The 17,320-nt window shown below is 39.5% G+C and overlaps 1 protein-coding gene across 4 annotated transcripts in view; it reads right to left on the bottom strand.

Moving 5' to 3' along the window:
• Window positions 1-16,087, bottom strand: part of myo3b (myosin IIIB) — a 73,318-nt gene extending 57,231 nt beyond the window's left edge. For 2 of the 4 annotated variants that reach the window (XM_020713272.2, XM_023950544.1), the window contains exons 1-8: window positions 15,168-16,087; window positions 14,651-14,834; window positions 13,433-13,453; window positions 12,735-12,869; window positions 10,263-10,367; window positions 9,981-10,080; window positions 9,397-9,473; window positions 8,650-8,795 (exon numbers count right to left, since the gene is read on the bottom strand). In XM_020713272.2, the coding sequence (XP_020568931.2) occupies window positions 8,650-8,795; window positions 9,397-9,473; window positions 9,981-10,080; window positions 10,263-10,367; window positions 12,735-12,869; window positions 13,433-13,453; window positions 14,651-14,834; window positions 15,168-15,196 (797 nt within the window). In that variant the 5' untranslated portion in view covers window positions 15,197-16,087. The remainder of the gene's footprint in view (window positions 1-8,649; window positions 8,796-9,396; window positions 9,474-9,980; window positions 10,081-10,262; window positions 10,368-12,734; window positions 12,870-13,432; window positions 13,454-14,650; window positions 14,835-15,167) is intronic. The other 2 variants (XM_023950545.1, XM_023950546.1) reach the window with 1 other exon arrangement.
• Window positions 16,088-17,320: the final 1,233 nt, after the last annotated feature.

Here is a 17,320-nt window from a genome sequence, read left to right as displayed (position 1 = left end):
ATTATGTCATTATGTCAAGCAATGGGTAGGTCTCCCTTGTAGTAGAAATGTGATTCTGCAACTCTTGTGAGAGTTTCTGCCTTAAAGACGAGCTGGTCTGGGTCCAGCTCTGCAGCAGCTGGAGAACAAGTGACAAATGATAGTTGCTTCTCTGCTGTCTGCCAGCAAGCATCTTGCCATCGAGACCCCAAAGTTATGGGAGCGAGTTGTACCTATGTCAGCAGCATTTACAGAGGCTATCTGTAATGAGACCATCTCTTCAAGCAGGCATGATGACAGGTAAGTGCATGAGGAGATGAGAGGATGGACACTGGAAGAAGTCCTCCTTTCCAGCAGCCCTGAGCTTTTTAAATACAGGAGCAACTAATTTGTTGAAACCAAGGAGAATAATGAAACCATGTAAAGAAAACAGCAGAAAACATTTTCCCCCTTTTTTAAATTTAAATTACAAGTGAGAATAAGCAACAATTTTATGGCACTAAGTTCAGTACTTTCCAAAGTGCAGATCAAAGCTGTAACACTTATACTCTCTCAGTGAAACCTCTAATATGAGCCTGAAGACACATTCTTGCCTTGCAAAGTCAACACAGCAGCAGAGCAGATAACACTGTCAAGTGCAGTTATTGTGCTTAACAAACAAGGCCTGCATTCCTCCTCTCCCCGTGTCTACGCCACTGCTGGCTCATGCTGTAAACACAGATGGCTTATTCAAATTCCGGTCCAGGCCGCGTCTCTGCTGTCGAGCCGCTCCTCAGAGTAGATTGAGGCAAAATCAGCGAGGTGTCAAAAGCTGGTGGCAGCTGTAACTACACCATATATGGGACAAAAATTGGGTGACTGCAATGGTTGAGTGTGATCTTTGTAATGCAGAGTGCATCATTTATCCCTTTCTCACATTTCACAGGCATTTCTTCAGATCAAACAGGAATTAATTCAGTTGTCAGGGTTTTCTTGGAAAATGCTTTAAACCAACAACCAAAGCTTTTGGCAGACAAAGTTTCCCCTATCTAACAAAGACTGTTTTGTAAAACCAAACTAGAACCAAATGTGCACTTTGGTGGCTGAACATAAATTAAACTTAGTTCTTCTCATTCAAACACTGTAGCCCCTCGTTTCCCTCTAGTGTTTTTGTCTTTTAACACATGTATCCACACAAAAAAACTGTCCTATTTGTAATAGTTTTATTTACTGTATATCTTCTTCAATGCTTTGATAGATCATCATTAATTCATTTGTGATGAGTAAAATAAGATCAAAATTGTCAATTGTTGAAACACCACATCAAAGTTGACTGATTCATCTAAGATTTGAGATTTTTGAAATAATTTAATTGGGGAAAAAAACTATTTTTATAGCCAGGTTTTTGATACACTCTGCTCTGCTGGGGTGTTTCACTTTGTTTTTGCTATTGTTTGTATCAGTATTATTATATTGTTGTGTCACTTATTTCATACTATTTTTACTTCTAATTGGTTTAACCTTTTGGCTGCTTTTTCTAATTGACTGTTGAATGTTAAGGTGCCATATAAAATACATGAATTAGATTAAATTGATTTAGCTTTTTTAAGTTTATGGTTATGCTTTGGACAATTACAGGAACCCATTAATAAAAAGAACAAGTAGCTACCTGTTTAACAAAGAAAAACTTTCCATTTGTTAAAGTGTAACTTGGCGTTGTTTTGTAAATCCCTCCGTTTTTTTTTTATACGCATTTATTTTGGTTTCCAGTAGCAGACAGAATTTAAAAGCTTAAGGCCAGAAAATTCCAACCTGGAGTACATAGTTTCCACAAAGTAGGAAAACACCTGCTTATTCTTCTGCAAATTTTCCATCTGTTCAATGCTCATCAACTTTAAAAAACAACAACCCGTTTTTCTCCTAAATTCATGCATTTATTTTCAATCTCAGTTGGTCAAGTAGAGTTTTTTATTTTTTACTCCAAACAGAGTAAAAAACTGCTGTTTGACAGGAAGTTACAAATTCTCGTGAGTGTCTGGTTATGTCAAAAAGCATCTACAGACACCACATGTCTCCAGCAGCTTTTGAAAACACAGACTCTGAATCAAAATAGCAAAATAAATGTTGTGAGTCGATAAACTGTCTGTTACTGTGATCCTCTTTCACAGAAAAAGAGGTTAAAATGACAGATCAGAAAAAACACATTTCCTGTGTGGGTCAGGGACCAATACATTGTTGCTTTATGGAAAATTTCAAGAAGTGTGATGAAGTATTATTTACAAAGTATTCAAATAAAACAAAAAAAGAAAGAGTGCCCTTTCCATTTTTTCAGACTTCAATGCACAAAATAAAGACCGCATACTTGAAATTTCAGCTCATCCATCAAAGTAGACGTAGCTCCACCACTTCTTTGAGCATGCATGCATGAACAAGCCAGCCATACAGCAACATTTATCATGTTCTAGGTGGCTTTGTCGCCGGTGCTGCACTCCAAGGTACTTCTAAACTGGAACTGCATTAAAGGTGGAGCTTTACTCCAGATTAGAATGTCATCTAACAGGTCTATGCTCTATGAGGGATCAAGACTTAATTAGTGTCCGATAACACAAAATCTGGGACACAATATGCACCTTTTTAACAATACTTTCTTTATATGTAGGAAAGGTCATAAATGAAAACCTTTTTTGAAATATTTTTCTGCAAAACCTTATCCGTTTGGGATCTACCAATCCTGAAAGTCTCAAAAAGAATTTCTGATATTTTCAGGATTGTATTGAAAACTGATGAGCTACGTTCTCATCACCCTCGGTAACGGGCATTCAAGCGACCACCTCCAATGAAAAGTCTGTGTGAATGTGTGTATTTGTGGATTTGGGGCTTCCCCGTTCAAAACACTCATGTTCACACATCACCACGCGAGTTTCTACGACCCTGATTGGTCAAAGTTCAAACCTAGTTGAACTTTGACCAATCAGGGACCAGGACTTAGTTCTTTACATCTCACCAACCGTTTGAAAAGTTATCATGGGGGAGAAATTAATAATTGAAGTTTGTGCCAGAAATATGCGACACCAAGTCGTCAACATTTCACACCAAGCCTCTTTCAACTGTAGGTGGTGAAAACGTGCTAGTTAAAATAAAAAAAGAAGAAAAAGATTCCTCTCCCTGCTCGTCCAGTGTGAATACCAAATGCTGAAAGTGGGTTTAAGAGTGAGTGTTAATCGCGTTCTTGAATGCGCATCAGATGTGGACATGGCCACACGGACAATGTTTCTCTGTAATCCAGCTTCAGTCTTCAGAAAATCTATATTTAAAAAGCCCTGGACTAACTCTTAATATGGTTAGTGCAGATTACAATAAGTTTTGATCTCAACAGAATTTTTTTGTGTAGCCTCCATCCAGCTGTAAAATACAAAAATCCACAATTAAAGACCCACACGGATAAAATTGTGTTTTTGACATGTTCTTGTGGTATTTTTCTGCGTTTCTGAGAATTTTTTATTCAAATTGTGGTGAATAAGGAGAAGACAGAAAAATGCCGTTTGAAGTAGGTTGTGGATATTAGGTGCAAACTACAATCAGCAGACCACAGGCTGCCTGCTCCACACCAACAGTCTCGTCCAAAACGCAGAGGCGAATGTCAGATGATCTACTGCCACTCTGCAGAAACTATGTCCTAGAAAACGACACAGGTGTGTGGATTTTGGCTATAGCGTAATCATAATTAAAAGAGACTGCAAATCGTTTTGTAATAGATCAAAAGATGATCACAGTGGATCTTTAAAAATCAAAATTACATACATTAATGTGAAAACCTCAACAAATTTTGGAGAATAATCATCATACTTTTGTCATTTTTGTCCTGTGAAAATAACAGATTTTCACTCAGACTATAAGCCGCAAAACTAGTGGGATTTTTTACATCAACCTTTAAGTCTGTAACTTGTGACAAGCATCGTTAAGAACCAGCTAGATTTTTTAGCTCCTGTTGCCTAATATGATTTTCTTTCATCATACTTGATTTGATCAGTGTACAGACATTTTTATGAACACACAGGATCATTTGACCCGGCATCTGGATGAGTAAACACAACCGTGGCGTCTTTGTCAGGTGTCTTTCATTTTACATCACTTTATTCTCACTTGCTGGTTAAACCTCACACGGACACTCCAACATGAACAGTTGCCTCCGTGCCTGTTAAACATCAGAAAGCATTATTGCCCTGAGCATCTTTGATTCAATTTGCAGCTGCTGATTTTATAACTTCACCCTCCGACTTGCTCGGTTAGCTTCATTTGTGGTCACAGAGAACATAACCCATCACTCTCATGCACTCTCTCAGGCTCAATTACCTTTAACCGGTGATGAAATAAAAACATAAACAAAGCACTTATAACAGGTGCATTTTAAACTTGGCGTTCCATCTCTTTATTGACCCACAAGGTGACCCCTATTCATTGGGGTGATTAGAGTCCCATCTGACAGGGACATTGTCCCCATGATAGAACTGGGACAATAAGATAATGGTCATTTGCTGAAAACTCTAAGAGTCAAACTGTTGATGAATCTGGGCATTTATTTGGCTTTTTCCATAGAAAAATAATGTGATCTTTGCTTTGACAAAAATGACAGCCAGCAGCGCCTACACAGAGGAATAACTAGATTGACCTTGAACTTTAGACCTGGAAACACAATACTGACTGTGACTTTACAGTAAGTGGTTTTAGATCGTAGATGTGCTCTAGTAATGTGGACAGTACCTCAAAATACTTTTTGATAAAGTAATAAATACAAATTTAAAATAAAAATGTGTTCTGTACTTTTGCCTGGAAGCAGAGCCAGCCATGCACAGGCACCATGTTGGTGATTTAACCCCCTCAATCCAAACCCTTTAAGACCCACTCTGATGACAAAGGTGCATTTTGTGTTTTTAACATGATCTCGCAGCATTTTTCTGATGATAAGGACATCCAGTATATAAAGTCCCATTCCAATCTACTTTTGATCTATTTACCAAGCATTCCCAGTGGTCTCTTATTTATGATAATGCAGTTTTTAATCAAAATTTTAAAAATTGTGTCACATTCTAGGACATAGTTTCTGCAGAGCGGCGGTAGTTCATTAGAAATTCACCTCCGAGTTGAGGGCGGGACTGTTGGCATGGAAGTAAGCCTCCACTGGTTTGTGATCATCCCTTTGTTTACACTCTCTCCCACGAGCATACAGCACACTAACATAAAAAATGGCAAGAATATCAGAGCTATCCAGCCGTACAGTTTTGAGCCAGATGCCAGCTCTCATGAGGAAATTTAAGGCGTTAATGGATCTGTTTTTTGTCTGCAAGTGGATACATCAGAGGGGAGCAGAGCAGGGAGACGTTGGCCTGCCCATTTCAAGTGCTGCATCACAACTGGGAGCTTTTTCAAATAGTGGTTTTCATCTGCACCTGATTCATCCCGATTTGAATGGAGAAATATTAAGAAACGCAGTTTTAATTGTAATTTGTTTCATAAATGTCCTCCACCATGAGAAATATGCTACAAGAGCATGTTAAAAACACCAAAAACATGGTTTTCATTGGAGTGGAGTGGGACTGGTAGCAGTCCCACTCCACCATAGAGTCACTTTGTCCATTTATTGTAACTGAAAATACAGTTAGGAAATATTTAATAAACACAAACAATCTGAAATAAATATTATAAACTACAAATCACACTAATAATACACTAGAATAAATGTAACTGCAGCACTAAGAAGAGAAAACACTAACTAAAACCTAACCTTTGTGGCCTTCCTTGATGCAAGCTTGTCAATAACGTCATCATATGAAATCTGCTCCCCCCCTGAATGATTGATACTAACAACAGCAGGTTAGTGAGTTGCTCCTGAGACATTGGTGATCTCAGGTATGACTTGATCAACTGGAGTTTTGAAAAGCTAACAGCAGCAGCAGCAGCAGCAGCAGCAGCAGCAGCAGCAGCAGCAGCAGCAGCAGCAGCAGCAGCAGCAGCAGCAGCAGCAGCATGCTACCATCACAGCTTATTTAACATTATGAACTAATATACAACAATAAAACGCAACAAAAACTTTGTGATACAGCAGAGCAGACAGACACACGAATCATAACTAATGTTACAAGTTAAGGCAGAGCAAACATTGAAGAATAAATATCTTAAAAATGACGTTATTTGCAATATTTGGGCCTACTTCAGTTTTGGTCATGATAGACCAAACAAGAGATTTTTCCTCTGCAACGTTGTTGTTGTTGTAGGGCAGGTAGCATTCGAATTTAGAAAACGTGCATCTAGCTATGCGATAATAACCTTTTCTTTGTCTCTTTTCTCCTCTTCTTCTCTTTTCTTTCTAAATTGGGCACCAGCTTTGACCTTTTTTCTCCATATTTCAGATGTTTTTGCATTTAGCATAAATGTCCTGACATAGGTATCAAGTCTGTCGACTAAACCAACTGTCATCTAAGTGAAGAATTTTTTTTTGTTTTCCCATTTTTTATTTGAAATAACCAAAAAAGCATGATTTTTTTATACTTTTTTTATACCCGCAGCCCCCCCCTCCCGTTCGTCAAACATTTCCAGCAGGAGCGCGTGCAGCTGCACCCAGGGGCGCCAATTCGCTACATGGCGGCGCGATTTTTATTTTTATTTTTTCATCCAGCACTGAGCCGCGGCCCGCGACCGTTGCCCCCCTGGAAGAAGATCCAGCCAGGTTTGCGCATGCGTTTTGTGCTCCGTGCTCACCTCAGCCTGCACCCTTCACCCCGCGCCCCCTCCCTTCTCCTTCTTCACCCCGCGCCCCCTCCCTTCTCCTTCTCACACACATTTGCGTCTACTTCTCAAAGACAGCAGGGAGCGCAGCTGCGGGGCGGGGCCGCCGCCAGGTTTCAGGCTGTTACAAACTCTGTGATATAAGTAAACCAATAGTGATGCATAAAGTATTTTACAAGAGCTGAGCCGCTGGCGCCGCCCCTCCGTCATTTTTCCGCCCCGGGCGATCGCCCGTATGGCCCGTGCCTAAAACCGCTACTGGGAGAGAGCATAAACAGAGAGCTATCAGCAATGAGTAGGGAAAGGGGGGCAGGGTTGCTCTGCACCAAAGGTCTCTTCCACAACTCAGAGGTGATTTCTAATGAACTCCTGCTGCTCTGCAGATATTATGTACTAGAAAATGACAGTTTTTTTGGAAACACTTTGAAAACAGATCAAAAGATGATCGGAGTGGGTCTTTAATGCTGAGAGGTCAACCAGGGAGGTGTTGGGTTCCATTTTAAGGGTCTTGCAATGAACTCAAACCAATGATCTCTAGACTGAGGATAAACACTCTACCATCAGGACACAGAACTGGTGAAGTTAAGTTTGCTATTATTAAACATAGAGCTGGTCTGTCTGGTTTTATGGGTCACTGGGGCATTCACACCAAAATATAAGTACGAAGCACAGTCCCTTATTTAAAAACTAATTCATTCAGGAGTCTTGCACTTTGTTCTGACTTTGAAACCAGGGACGTGGAGAAGATATTTAAGATAAGTGACATGTTACCAGAACTGCTTCATGGCTGGGTGGATTCAGTGAAATTTATGACAGAACCACTAAACCTTTAAGGTCCCAATTCATAGCAAAAGGCCAAAACATAAATTTCTCCAGGAGTGTGGAGTCAGGGATGTCAGCTCTAGATATATGTAGCATCATCTGAGGTGAGCTTAAGTAAAAAATAAAAGGTGATTCCTCAGTTGCACGTTAGCACAGCCACCTTGCAGTAAGAAATCTGTGGTTTAAATCCTGGTTAAGTTTGCATTTTTTTCCCATACATGTGTTTACTTTATATGCTTACTCCCTCAGTCCTGAACACATGCTTGCTTGATTGGCGATTTGATCCACAGGATGAGTGACTGTGTGTGGCCCTGCATTAGATTGGTAACCTGTCCCGGGTGTACTCTGACTTAACCCTGAAGAAGCTGGGATTAGCTCCAGTAACCCCCATGACCCTGGACAGGACAAAGAAGATGGATGGATACTTTAAACAATCCTCACCAAAGCAACAAGTCCTCGTTACAAGAACAGTGAAAAAAAGCACTGCCCCGCCCTGCTATCAGACAGCCCTTCTCTTATAATCACTGCTCAGTCTGGACCAAACTTGGTGCTAATGCAAGGCTGCAGCAACTCGCGTAATTCTCCCAACACAAGCCATGCTCTGTCTGGGCAGGGCGGGGGTAATATTGTGATGGGGAGGAGGTGGCAGGCTCATCTCAATGTGAATGAAGCTAATCACCAATGCAAATTGCAATCAGAAAATGTATCTCAGCCCAACTGTGAGATAATTGCAGGATTGTGCCGATAAAGGAAGGTCACTGAAGCCTCACGTGATCATCAGGCACAGAGCAGAAATCAACACTTTTAAGATAAAAGCATGGTTTCTTTTAGTGTTTGCAATGATCAGTAGCTCAGCAGATGCTCTTTATATCAAATATTTAAATGCACTTCTATAATATAAAAAAACAGACAAGTTTGCTTTTATTCTGCATTTCAAAGGAGAAAAAAGTTTAAAAAAATTAAATTAAATTAAAAAAAGCTGCTGTCTCCCATCATTTCTATTGTCATCTACTGTCTTGACTGAATGGTCGCCTTTGTGTGAGGGGCCTCCAGCTGCATGGTCACAGCGCCCTCTGCTGGACTCACCTTGGGATCTTGAAAAGGGCTTTAACTGGATGCATTTCAGCCAGTGGGGGATCTCCATCTGCCAGCTCGATGGCCGTAATGCCGAGAGACCACACATCACAGCGAGCGTCATAGGAGTAGTCATACTGCTGTTCACAGGCTATGACCTGCCAACATGAAACGACAGGGAGGGGGCACCTGAGCAGCTCATTCAGACTGTCACCGACTTACAACAATCCAAAAATAAACCAAATGTCATTCTACTGCTGAAACAAGTCCTGTAAACCACAGGAGTTATTTTTGGAAAAACATCTAAATTTTTCTGTATCCTACTCACTCCTGGTAAAAAAACAAAAAACAAAAAAAAAGGCTTATTCATGGGCCATTTAAGCCGAGTCACTTCAGCAGCTACTCTTCCCTCCAGTCCGTAATTATAACTGACATTACATTTCAAAGCTGAATTTATTCTAATTGTCCCTGAGGTCTCTACTGACCAAGCCAATCACTGCACATCATTTGTACCTAACAGTAAGCCAATGGGGCCTCAGACTCCCAGCTATTAACCTTGAGGCAACCTCAAAAGCTGCACCCGTGGAGGAGAATAGGAGGGGAATACATAATGACACAGAGGAGGGACTGCAATAACTGAGGCGCTCCCTCTTTTCTCTCTTTGTACAACATGAAGACCTTGCTTGCTTAAAGAACGCATTAAAGCGCTGGAACATCCGTTAGTGCTGCACTGGTAGAGATGAACATGCTGACCCTGACCTCTGGAGCCATCCAAAATGGGGTCCCGACAGACGTGTTCCTCCGCAACCGTGCGCTGGTCAGCTGAGCTGAAACCCCTACAAAAGATGAAAAGCAGAGTCTGAAATTCAACGGCGTGCTTCTCAGACTGAATGTCCCAGGAGTATACGTTCAATTTACGTCAGGTGGTAAATGTTTGAGTTTCTGAATAAATCCTGGCGTACAGTTTAGCATGGCATCCTGCCAAGCACTGGTAATAATGGCCAATAATCATTTCAAATTATGTAGGACAGATTTTTATCAGCATGAGTCCTCTTCATCTCTGCGACACAGAGGACATAAACATGCCTGGGGTTGACTGAAAGTCATTTGCTGTGGAAAGCTTTCTTTTAATATGCAAAGGATCAAATAATACAATTTAAATGAGCAATAATAGCCCAGGGTTAAGGATACGGTCTGTGAAACGAAAGACTTTATGCCGCACAGGAGACTTAGGGGTATGGAGCACATCAAATGATTGTGTTGGCCTTCACATTCAGTGGCAGTGTTGGGCTGTAAGATACAAAACAGTGTCACAAAATTGTTTCTCTTTGAAACAGAATTACCAAAGTCAACTAGTTTGACTCCCCCATTAGTGGTCAGAAGGATGTTGTTCCCTTTGACGTCACGGTGAATAATCCTGTTGTTGTGCAAGTGCTGGAGACCCTATAAGGTAGGAGGGCAGAAAAGGTGAAAAGCTAAACAGGGATCACATATGTCGCATTAGGAATCTCAAAACAGGAGTACCCACATCATAGATGTTCAGAAAAATAACACCTCCCCTTGAATGTTTTCTGCATATTTGCAGCCCCCTCCCCTCTCAGCTGCTTCGCAGAAGACCATCTTACCAGCAGGGCACTGTATAAGATGTATGAGATGAGGGGCTCCTGCAAACGCTGGCCGCGCATGAGCAGGCTTTTGATGAGTTCTGTGACAGAGCCGCCATTGCACAGCTGGGAGGGAGACAGAGAAACACCAGTGACTCGTCCATCATTTACCCCTCCAGATAATAATCCATGTGGAGGGCAAGCCCTCACACAGCAGATAAAAAAACAACAACAAGAAAAGACAGCATCACATGACAAAAATTAACTTTTGGGGAAAACAAACACTTTGGATACATCACTGAGATGAGAGCGCATGGAAGGAGTCACGACTGCAGCAGGTTTTCTCTGGTAAATAAACAAATTCATGCATATTTTACATTTTTCTCTCTGAAGCAGCGATGAGACTCAGATGTAAGAAAACGTTAGCAATTTTCTTCCTCAGTGATTGCTGAATATCTGAATTCACCTGCTGAAGTTGAATCCTTAAACAAATTGCAGTGACTCTGATGACAGGGGCTTCAAGATTTAGAATTTGAAATGAGTAAAAAATCAAAGTGCTGAGTGTGGGGTGAATGTTGAACACAACAGATACGATCTGAATATGATAAATGTCTGCCATGACTTCTACTTCATATTCACAAGGAATGCTTATAGTACAAACAAATCCCCTTTGTCTAGTCATATAAGGCATATGACATATGAGAGATGGCAGCCAAAAAAAAAAAAAATAAATCACAGAATTTGCCCTTTAAGTACTGAATTAAAAACAGAGCGCTTCCTTAATTGCAGAATATGGAGCAGTTTTTTAATCATAAATGTGTTCCCACAAATTTTTATTTTTTTCTCTCTCATGAAACTCATAAGCAAAGTCTACTTTGACTTCAATAAACATTTTTGTTCCTCCAGATAATGGATCCAAATTCTTAGAGGTCTCCAACACCGCTCCTTGTGAGCCATCGCCCTGCTTGTTTTGCAGCTTACTCTGCTTCAGTCACCTGGATCAGGTGTGTTCAGGCAGCCAGAAACTGGACTCACTCAATCCAGTTCATCAGAATTACTGAAACAGGGTTAGCTGCAAAACCAGCAGAGCAATTGGGATTGTAGGTTCATAAGCAAAGCATAGTAGAATGAGAGTGCTTAAATAGAGAAGAGCTTTTTATGTAAGAGGATTAAAAAAATGAAACCATTTTTTACTCCCAGAAATCATTTTTACTGCTGCCAAAGCAGCAATATTCCTTAGTCAACCAAAGAAATCTAATGTGCATTTTTTTTAAGTTCTTCAAGATGTTCTTAGATTTTGCTTTTATTCAAGAACAGTCATTGGTTGAAAAAATTTGCAATTTAAGATTTTTTTGGGTAAAAAAGCTTAAAGGTAAAATGAGGAAATCTTTTACGTAAACAGTTGAAGACAAAGGAGTTGGAAAAAAAAACAACAAAGAACTGAGAGAGTTTCGATGCTGACTTGACAGATTTACCTTGACCCCAACAATTCTGTTTTATATTATTTACATAGCTCAACAGCTCAAATAGAGACACTTTTTATTTAACATTGTCTGTCCTCAACGGACTAAATTAAAAAAAATCTTTGTAAATCCAATTTGAAATCTATCAAATTTTAACAGGCAATAAGAAATTCTCCATTCTCCTGTTTTGTTTAATTTCTCAATTCTTCACTTCATTTACAGACACATTTAGCAATTGTTTATTTATTTCACCCCAAAAGTATTTTTCCAGATAAAAACTAAGTACTACTAACAGTTCAAATTCAAGAAGTTTAACTGCCAACGGTAAAAATCCAACAGAGGTGCCTCAAGCATTTTTACTGAACTTGCAGGTAATGAGACACATGTTTAAATTTCCATGGGTTTGCAGGCTTCTGTCATAAAATCAATAATGTGCAGCACTTTTTAGGAACTGTGTGTATGATTTTTTGCGTGCGATTGGCAACATTACAACATAAGCTGTTGTAAACCAGAGACAACAAACTGTCTACTTGACCTTGAGAGCCTTAAGGGCCAAAACGACAACAACAGATTTCTGTGATTAAAACCACAATGGTTTGTACTTCTAAATAGGATCCCTAATTGTGTTACTTTTCTGTTCAAATGATTTACATTTATAAGTTTACAGTGAGTATTTGGTAAAAATACATTTCATATGAACCCAGATTTATGTTAACCAAAGGTTTTTTTTCCAGACATTTATTCTTTATTTTATTTCCGGTCAACAAATCAGAAACTTGCTAAACAAAAAGTACTTCTGTTCTATGTGAAGAAATGAAGAATGTCGCATTCCAATAAAAGTTTCATTAAATAGTTAACTTACATTCAATGTTATTGTGAGGGTTAAAAGAATGCAGGCCCAAAGTTTGGACACCCACAACATAAAGGAAGAAAGTAACAGTTTTATACAATTTTATTACATGAAAAAGGAAATAAATATGGTCATATCATCTGACCCTTCAGGACCTGAAATAAATTTGAAAGAGCTCACCTCAAGTACCAACCAGAGCTGTCCCCCAGATAACTTGTCTGTCTTGTAAAACATGCCATAAAACTTCACTACATTAGGATGGTTTGACAGCGACCTCAGGATGTTGTATTCTGCTTCAATCTCTTCATCCACATCCTTGAAGGAACAAAGAAGCAAAGTTTAAAAGCAGATCTAAATGAAGTTTTGTTAGGTGAACTACATGATATGCTTGGCAAAAGCAAAAACTTATAGCTGAAAGTGTAAACTAGCAAAAGCAACAAAAATAAGGGGCAAGCTGTTGGGCTGAGCTATTCCTGGAGGCGAGTTTCTATCAAAGTAAATTTCAGAGGGAGGAAAGATAAACAGTCAAGGAGGCAGAATTTGTCTCGGTGGATCCCTGAGCGATAGTGTCAGCGGTCTAATCAGGGAGAAGAATGGGAGAGGAAGCAGCTTCATCTTCATGGCCATCAACACAGCATCTTGGTTGATGCGGCCACCAGGATAGAGGATGCTCTACTGACACCAGCAAGCTCTCACCTACACAGAGAGCTGCCTGTGAGGCTGTCCTTATCACAAAACGGAGGTGTGCACGGATACATGTGTGCAAGCATGCATAAACTTAACATGGCATAAACAAAAGAAGGAAAGGGCACTGACATAGATCAACGGAGAAAGTACAACTGCAGCAAGATTAAGGTGGAAGAAAACTGGCAACCTACTCTGTTTGAGTGATGCGAGTGCTGATAAATGAAGAGTTAGAAGAGAGGAAAAACAACACAAAGGCTTTAGAGTTAGCTTTGGTCTCAGCATAAATTCAGTCGCAACAAAACTGTCACATGAGACCAGTTAGTGAAAAGGTCAGGGTCCGGAAACAAGGAAAACGGTACAAGATGTTTTTACAGTTTCAGCAGAAATTATGCAAAGAAAGGCTTCTCCCTCAAAGCTTATAACTTTATTTTTATTAGCTTGGGACTTAGAAATTAGCAAACACTACCACAATGGAAAAATGCGATGAACAGACCACATCCAATGAAAAGACAGTGAAAACTTGCACATATTCACATTTCAGGCCTCCGCATTCTAAACTCTCGCATTCACATGATGCATTTGTTGTTTTAAATGCTTGAAATAAATCAATTTCAAACAACAGTCATGTAGTTTTAGCTGGTTGATCATTTTGGGATGTGCACCAGCTAAATTCCTGATCTACTTCACAGTACTAGATGAAGGCTCTAGCACACCCCCAAATTTTTTATTTGTTTTTTAATTGAAAGTTTAGCAGTTCAGATCAAAAAGTTTCTTTAAAGGGTGTAAAAGTCAGTCCGAAATGTAAAAGAGCAATCCTCTTTTCTTACACAAGCTATGGCAGAACTAAAAATGCACAGCGAGCACCCAAGGCTAAAACCACTGAGCCAGGAATTGGACCACCAACCCCTCAGAGCTGGGAGAAAACCTTTTAGTTTGAATTGCAAAATGTTAACTTCTTTTATGCTTTTTCTTTAGGCTACAATGATACATTAAACTGCACAAAAGACCCATTTGGAGAAAAGATTAAATTCCAATTTCACATTTCTATGACCATCGGTTATAAATAAATGTGTTTCTGGTTGTATAAGCTGAAGAAAACGGTTTTGCTTCATTGCCCCCAAAACCAATCAAAATTAAATTAGGAGAAAAGAAACCTTGATCAATGTAATTATTTTAAAGCGTTCTAAGCAGAGAAACAGAGTTTAGGAGCATCCTCAAAGATGACACGTTTTACATCACACAGACCACGTGATTTATCAAAATTTAGACTGACATTTACCATGAGGTATTTCTTTTCTTCATTCTACTGCTGACAAACAAGACAATTTACTGCTCCTTATTTAGAAATATATCAAGCATGGTCAGACCCTGATGCTTCATAGAACATGCAGGTCTGTCAACAAGCTTACATTGATTGGGTCCAGCACTTTCACAGCCGCCTGACTCCCATCTTTTTTGCTGGTGACTCTGTAGACTTTCCCGTACGTTCCCTTCCCAATGGTCTCCACGATTTCCCAGTTGCTTGAAGGATCCCCAAGGTTCTCAAAGCCAATCATGGTGGACTTGTAAGGGTACAGTCCATAAAGTGACCTCCTGGGGGGGGGGGACACCACGATGAATTGAAACGGTTTTCTGAAGATAAATTGTACAGTTGGAGGGACGACTCAAAACTTGTCACACAGTGTGTACTGTTACAGTGGCAAAGCACAGAGGACAAACACATCATCAGCCATCTAGACTCCCAGAGAAGCAGGCAGCCACAGACTTAACCAAGCTGCTGTGAAGGGAAAGTGCTTACAGAGATCTGCATGTGTATTCCCCAAAGCCTCCTATTTGATCTATTACTGTACAACCAATGCATACACCAGGGGAGCCACTTAAAGAAGAAGCAAATTAAAGCAGAGAGGGGAGGGGGGGTGTACTTACATGGCAAAAGTTATTTTCTTTTGACTCATCAGGACACTGAGAAGCTACAAGTAAAGAGTCTCTGTGGATCATAACAGAACGACAGCAACAGCAAAGCCTTCTCCGCGGGGACTCAGTCACTGCCAAACCCTCTAAGGAGCACAATCTGCTAAAGATCTATTGGATTATACAGAGATTAACTGACCTGAAGCAGTGAGTCAAAGCCACACCGTCAAGCACATTTTTTTATGGGGTGATTATTATGTCAAGTGTTTTGTAAATCTATTTGCGCGACATTTTGTAAAGATTCTTAATCATCGTCATCATCAAAAAAAAAAAAAAAAAAAGGCCAGACAATTTTCAAAAGCTCTCTGTGCAGAAAGAAAAACAGAGGCAGTGAGACGAAGCATTAGGTGTCAAAGAAATGAGACGCATGATGGAGTGAGAATCCATGTTGCCACAACGGGACACACACTTCCCCTTTTTAGAGAATGGCACATGTTCCCATAAACAAGATGGAAAGAGGGCGTGTTTGTTTTTTAATCCTGTGTCTGCTCATCTTTTCATGAACGTTTTAATGTATCACTGGGGCTGGGTGACCCTGAGCGACAGAAGGGGACGTCGTTTCTTTTTGGTTATCAGCAAATGATGTGAAAAATTGCATTTAACCCCTGCCACATGAGAACAGATTTATGGACTGCTTGCTGTTGCGTGGCGTGTGAGCACGTGGGCGGATTTCAGATTTCCAATCTTCTGTGGAGACTCTCAAACCTATAGAAAACAGATAGAGCTGATACCTTTCTGTGTGTCCTTCAGGGAAATAAAGTGGCAGAAAAAGTATTTACTGATCATTTTTGCTACAAATGCAAAGCTAATAAAATACAATTTGGACAAGTTATTGTCAAATTTCATACTAAAAGCATAACTGATTTTATAAAATCTTTTATAAGTTTACCATCTGAGTTTAAAGTAAAAATATGGCTTTAACTAAATATCTTGCCAAGTTATTGAAATTGTTACTAATATTTAGTAATAAACTTGAAACCTCATCAAAATTCCCTAGTTTTGAGCATAATTTTGCATTTTTTTCTTATATCTTACTGTTTAAAGCAATTATTTTTAGTTCATCACATTTCGGAACCACTGATGTCAGAAAATCTATGACTGTGATGACCCTAACAAGCCAATGGCCATACCTGCCCGTTGTGTGCCTCTGTTGTTCGATTTTCTGTTAGCCTAAAATTGTTGGCGACAAAGCACTTTTATAGGGGATGCAATTTATTTGCTTAAAAGGTTGTTTGCGTTTTCATAAAGGAAACTTCATTAAATGTTAAAAGCCAGAGCTTTAGCTCTTTTGACTACTGCAAGTTTTCAACAAATTACACAAATAACATAATTCCAGTCGATTCTGAAGCAGGGAAAAGCAGCAGTAGTGAAGTGCTCCGATCGTTTACGTGATCAAGGTAAATCAGCTGATTGTGTTGTGGAGAAAGGCGGCTTTGCTCTGTTATATCAGTGCAAAGTTGAAATGCAAAGTCGCTTTTCAGTACATCTCCAGTGTTAAAGGGGTTTAGCAAAACTTTTAACAACAACGAATTTGTCTCAGAGCTGCCTTAAAAGCTTTAGCCAGAAGTCTGCTGAAAAAATGGTCTGTAAAAATTTCTGTATAAGCTATGTTTGGATATATCACTGCTCTATTTATTTTTGAAATTATGGTAAGGAGTAAAGTTGTAACTAATTTGGCTATTTTAAATATCTTTTAGTTCCAACATTTATAACTTTATATCAAAATCTCTGAGATATCCAACAGGAAGTGTAGTGTTTTAGAGCCAAACTTCCCTCTCTTTGCATTTCCACATGTCTTGTTCTGTAGGTAAAACCAGGTATTCAACATGAACACGGAGGCTGAGACATATAACTGTAATCCCTTATGTATATTAGACATGTTGAATTAATGAAAAAATATGTAGGTGTAATTCAACACTAGGTTAAGATTAGACAGCTATGAAAAACACTATGGACCTGTCATAAGGCTTCACAAACTCGAATGACCCACAACAGCAATATTAATATTACCATAAAGGTTAAGAAAAGAAGCTTTAACTCACAATTGATACATTAGCATAAAAACACCAAACCAACATTTTGGATTACAAATTCCTTTTCTTGCTTCA

Source organism: Oryzias latipes, chromosome 21, assembly GCF_002234675.1.
Source record: "Oryzias latipes chromosome 21, ASM223467v1".
Lineage (NCBI taxonomy): Eukaryota > Metazoa > Chordata > Actinopteri > Beloniformes > Adrianichthyidae > Oryzias > Oryzias latipes.
The sequence above is the reverse complement of the archived record's forward strand: the minus strand, read 5'-3'. Positions and strand labels throughout refer to the sequence as shown.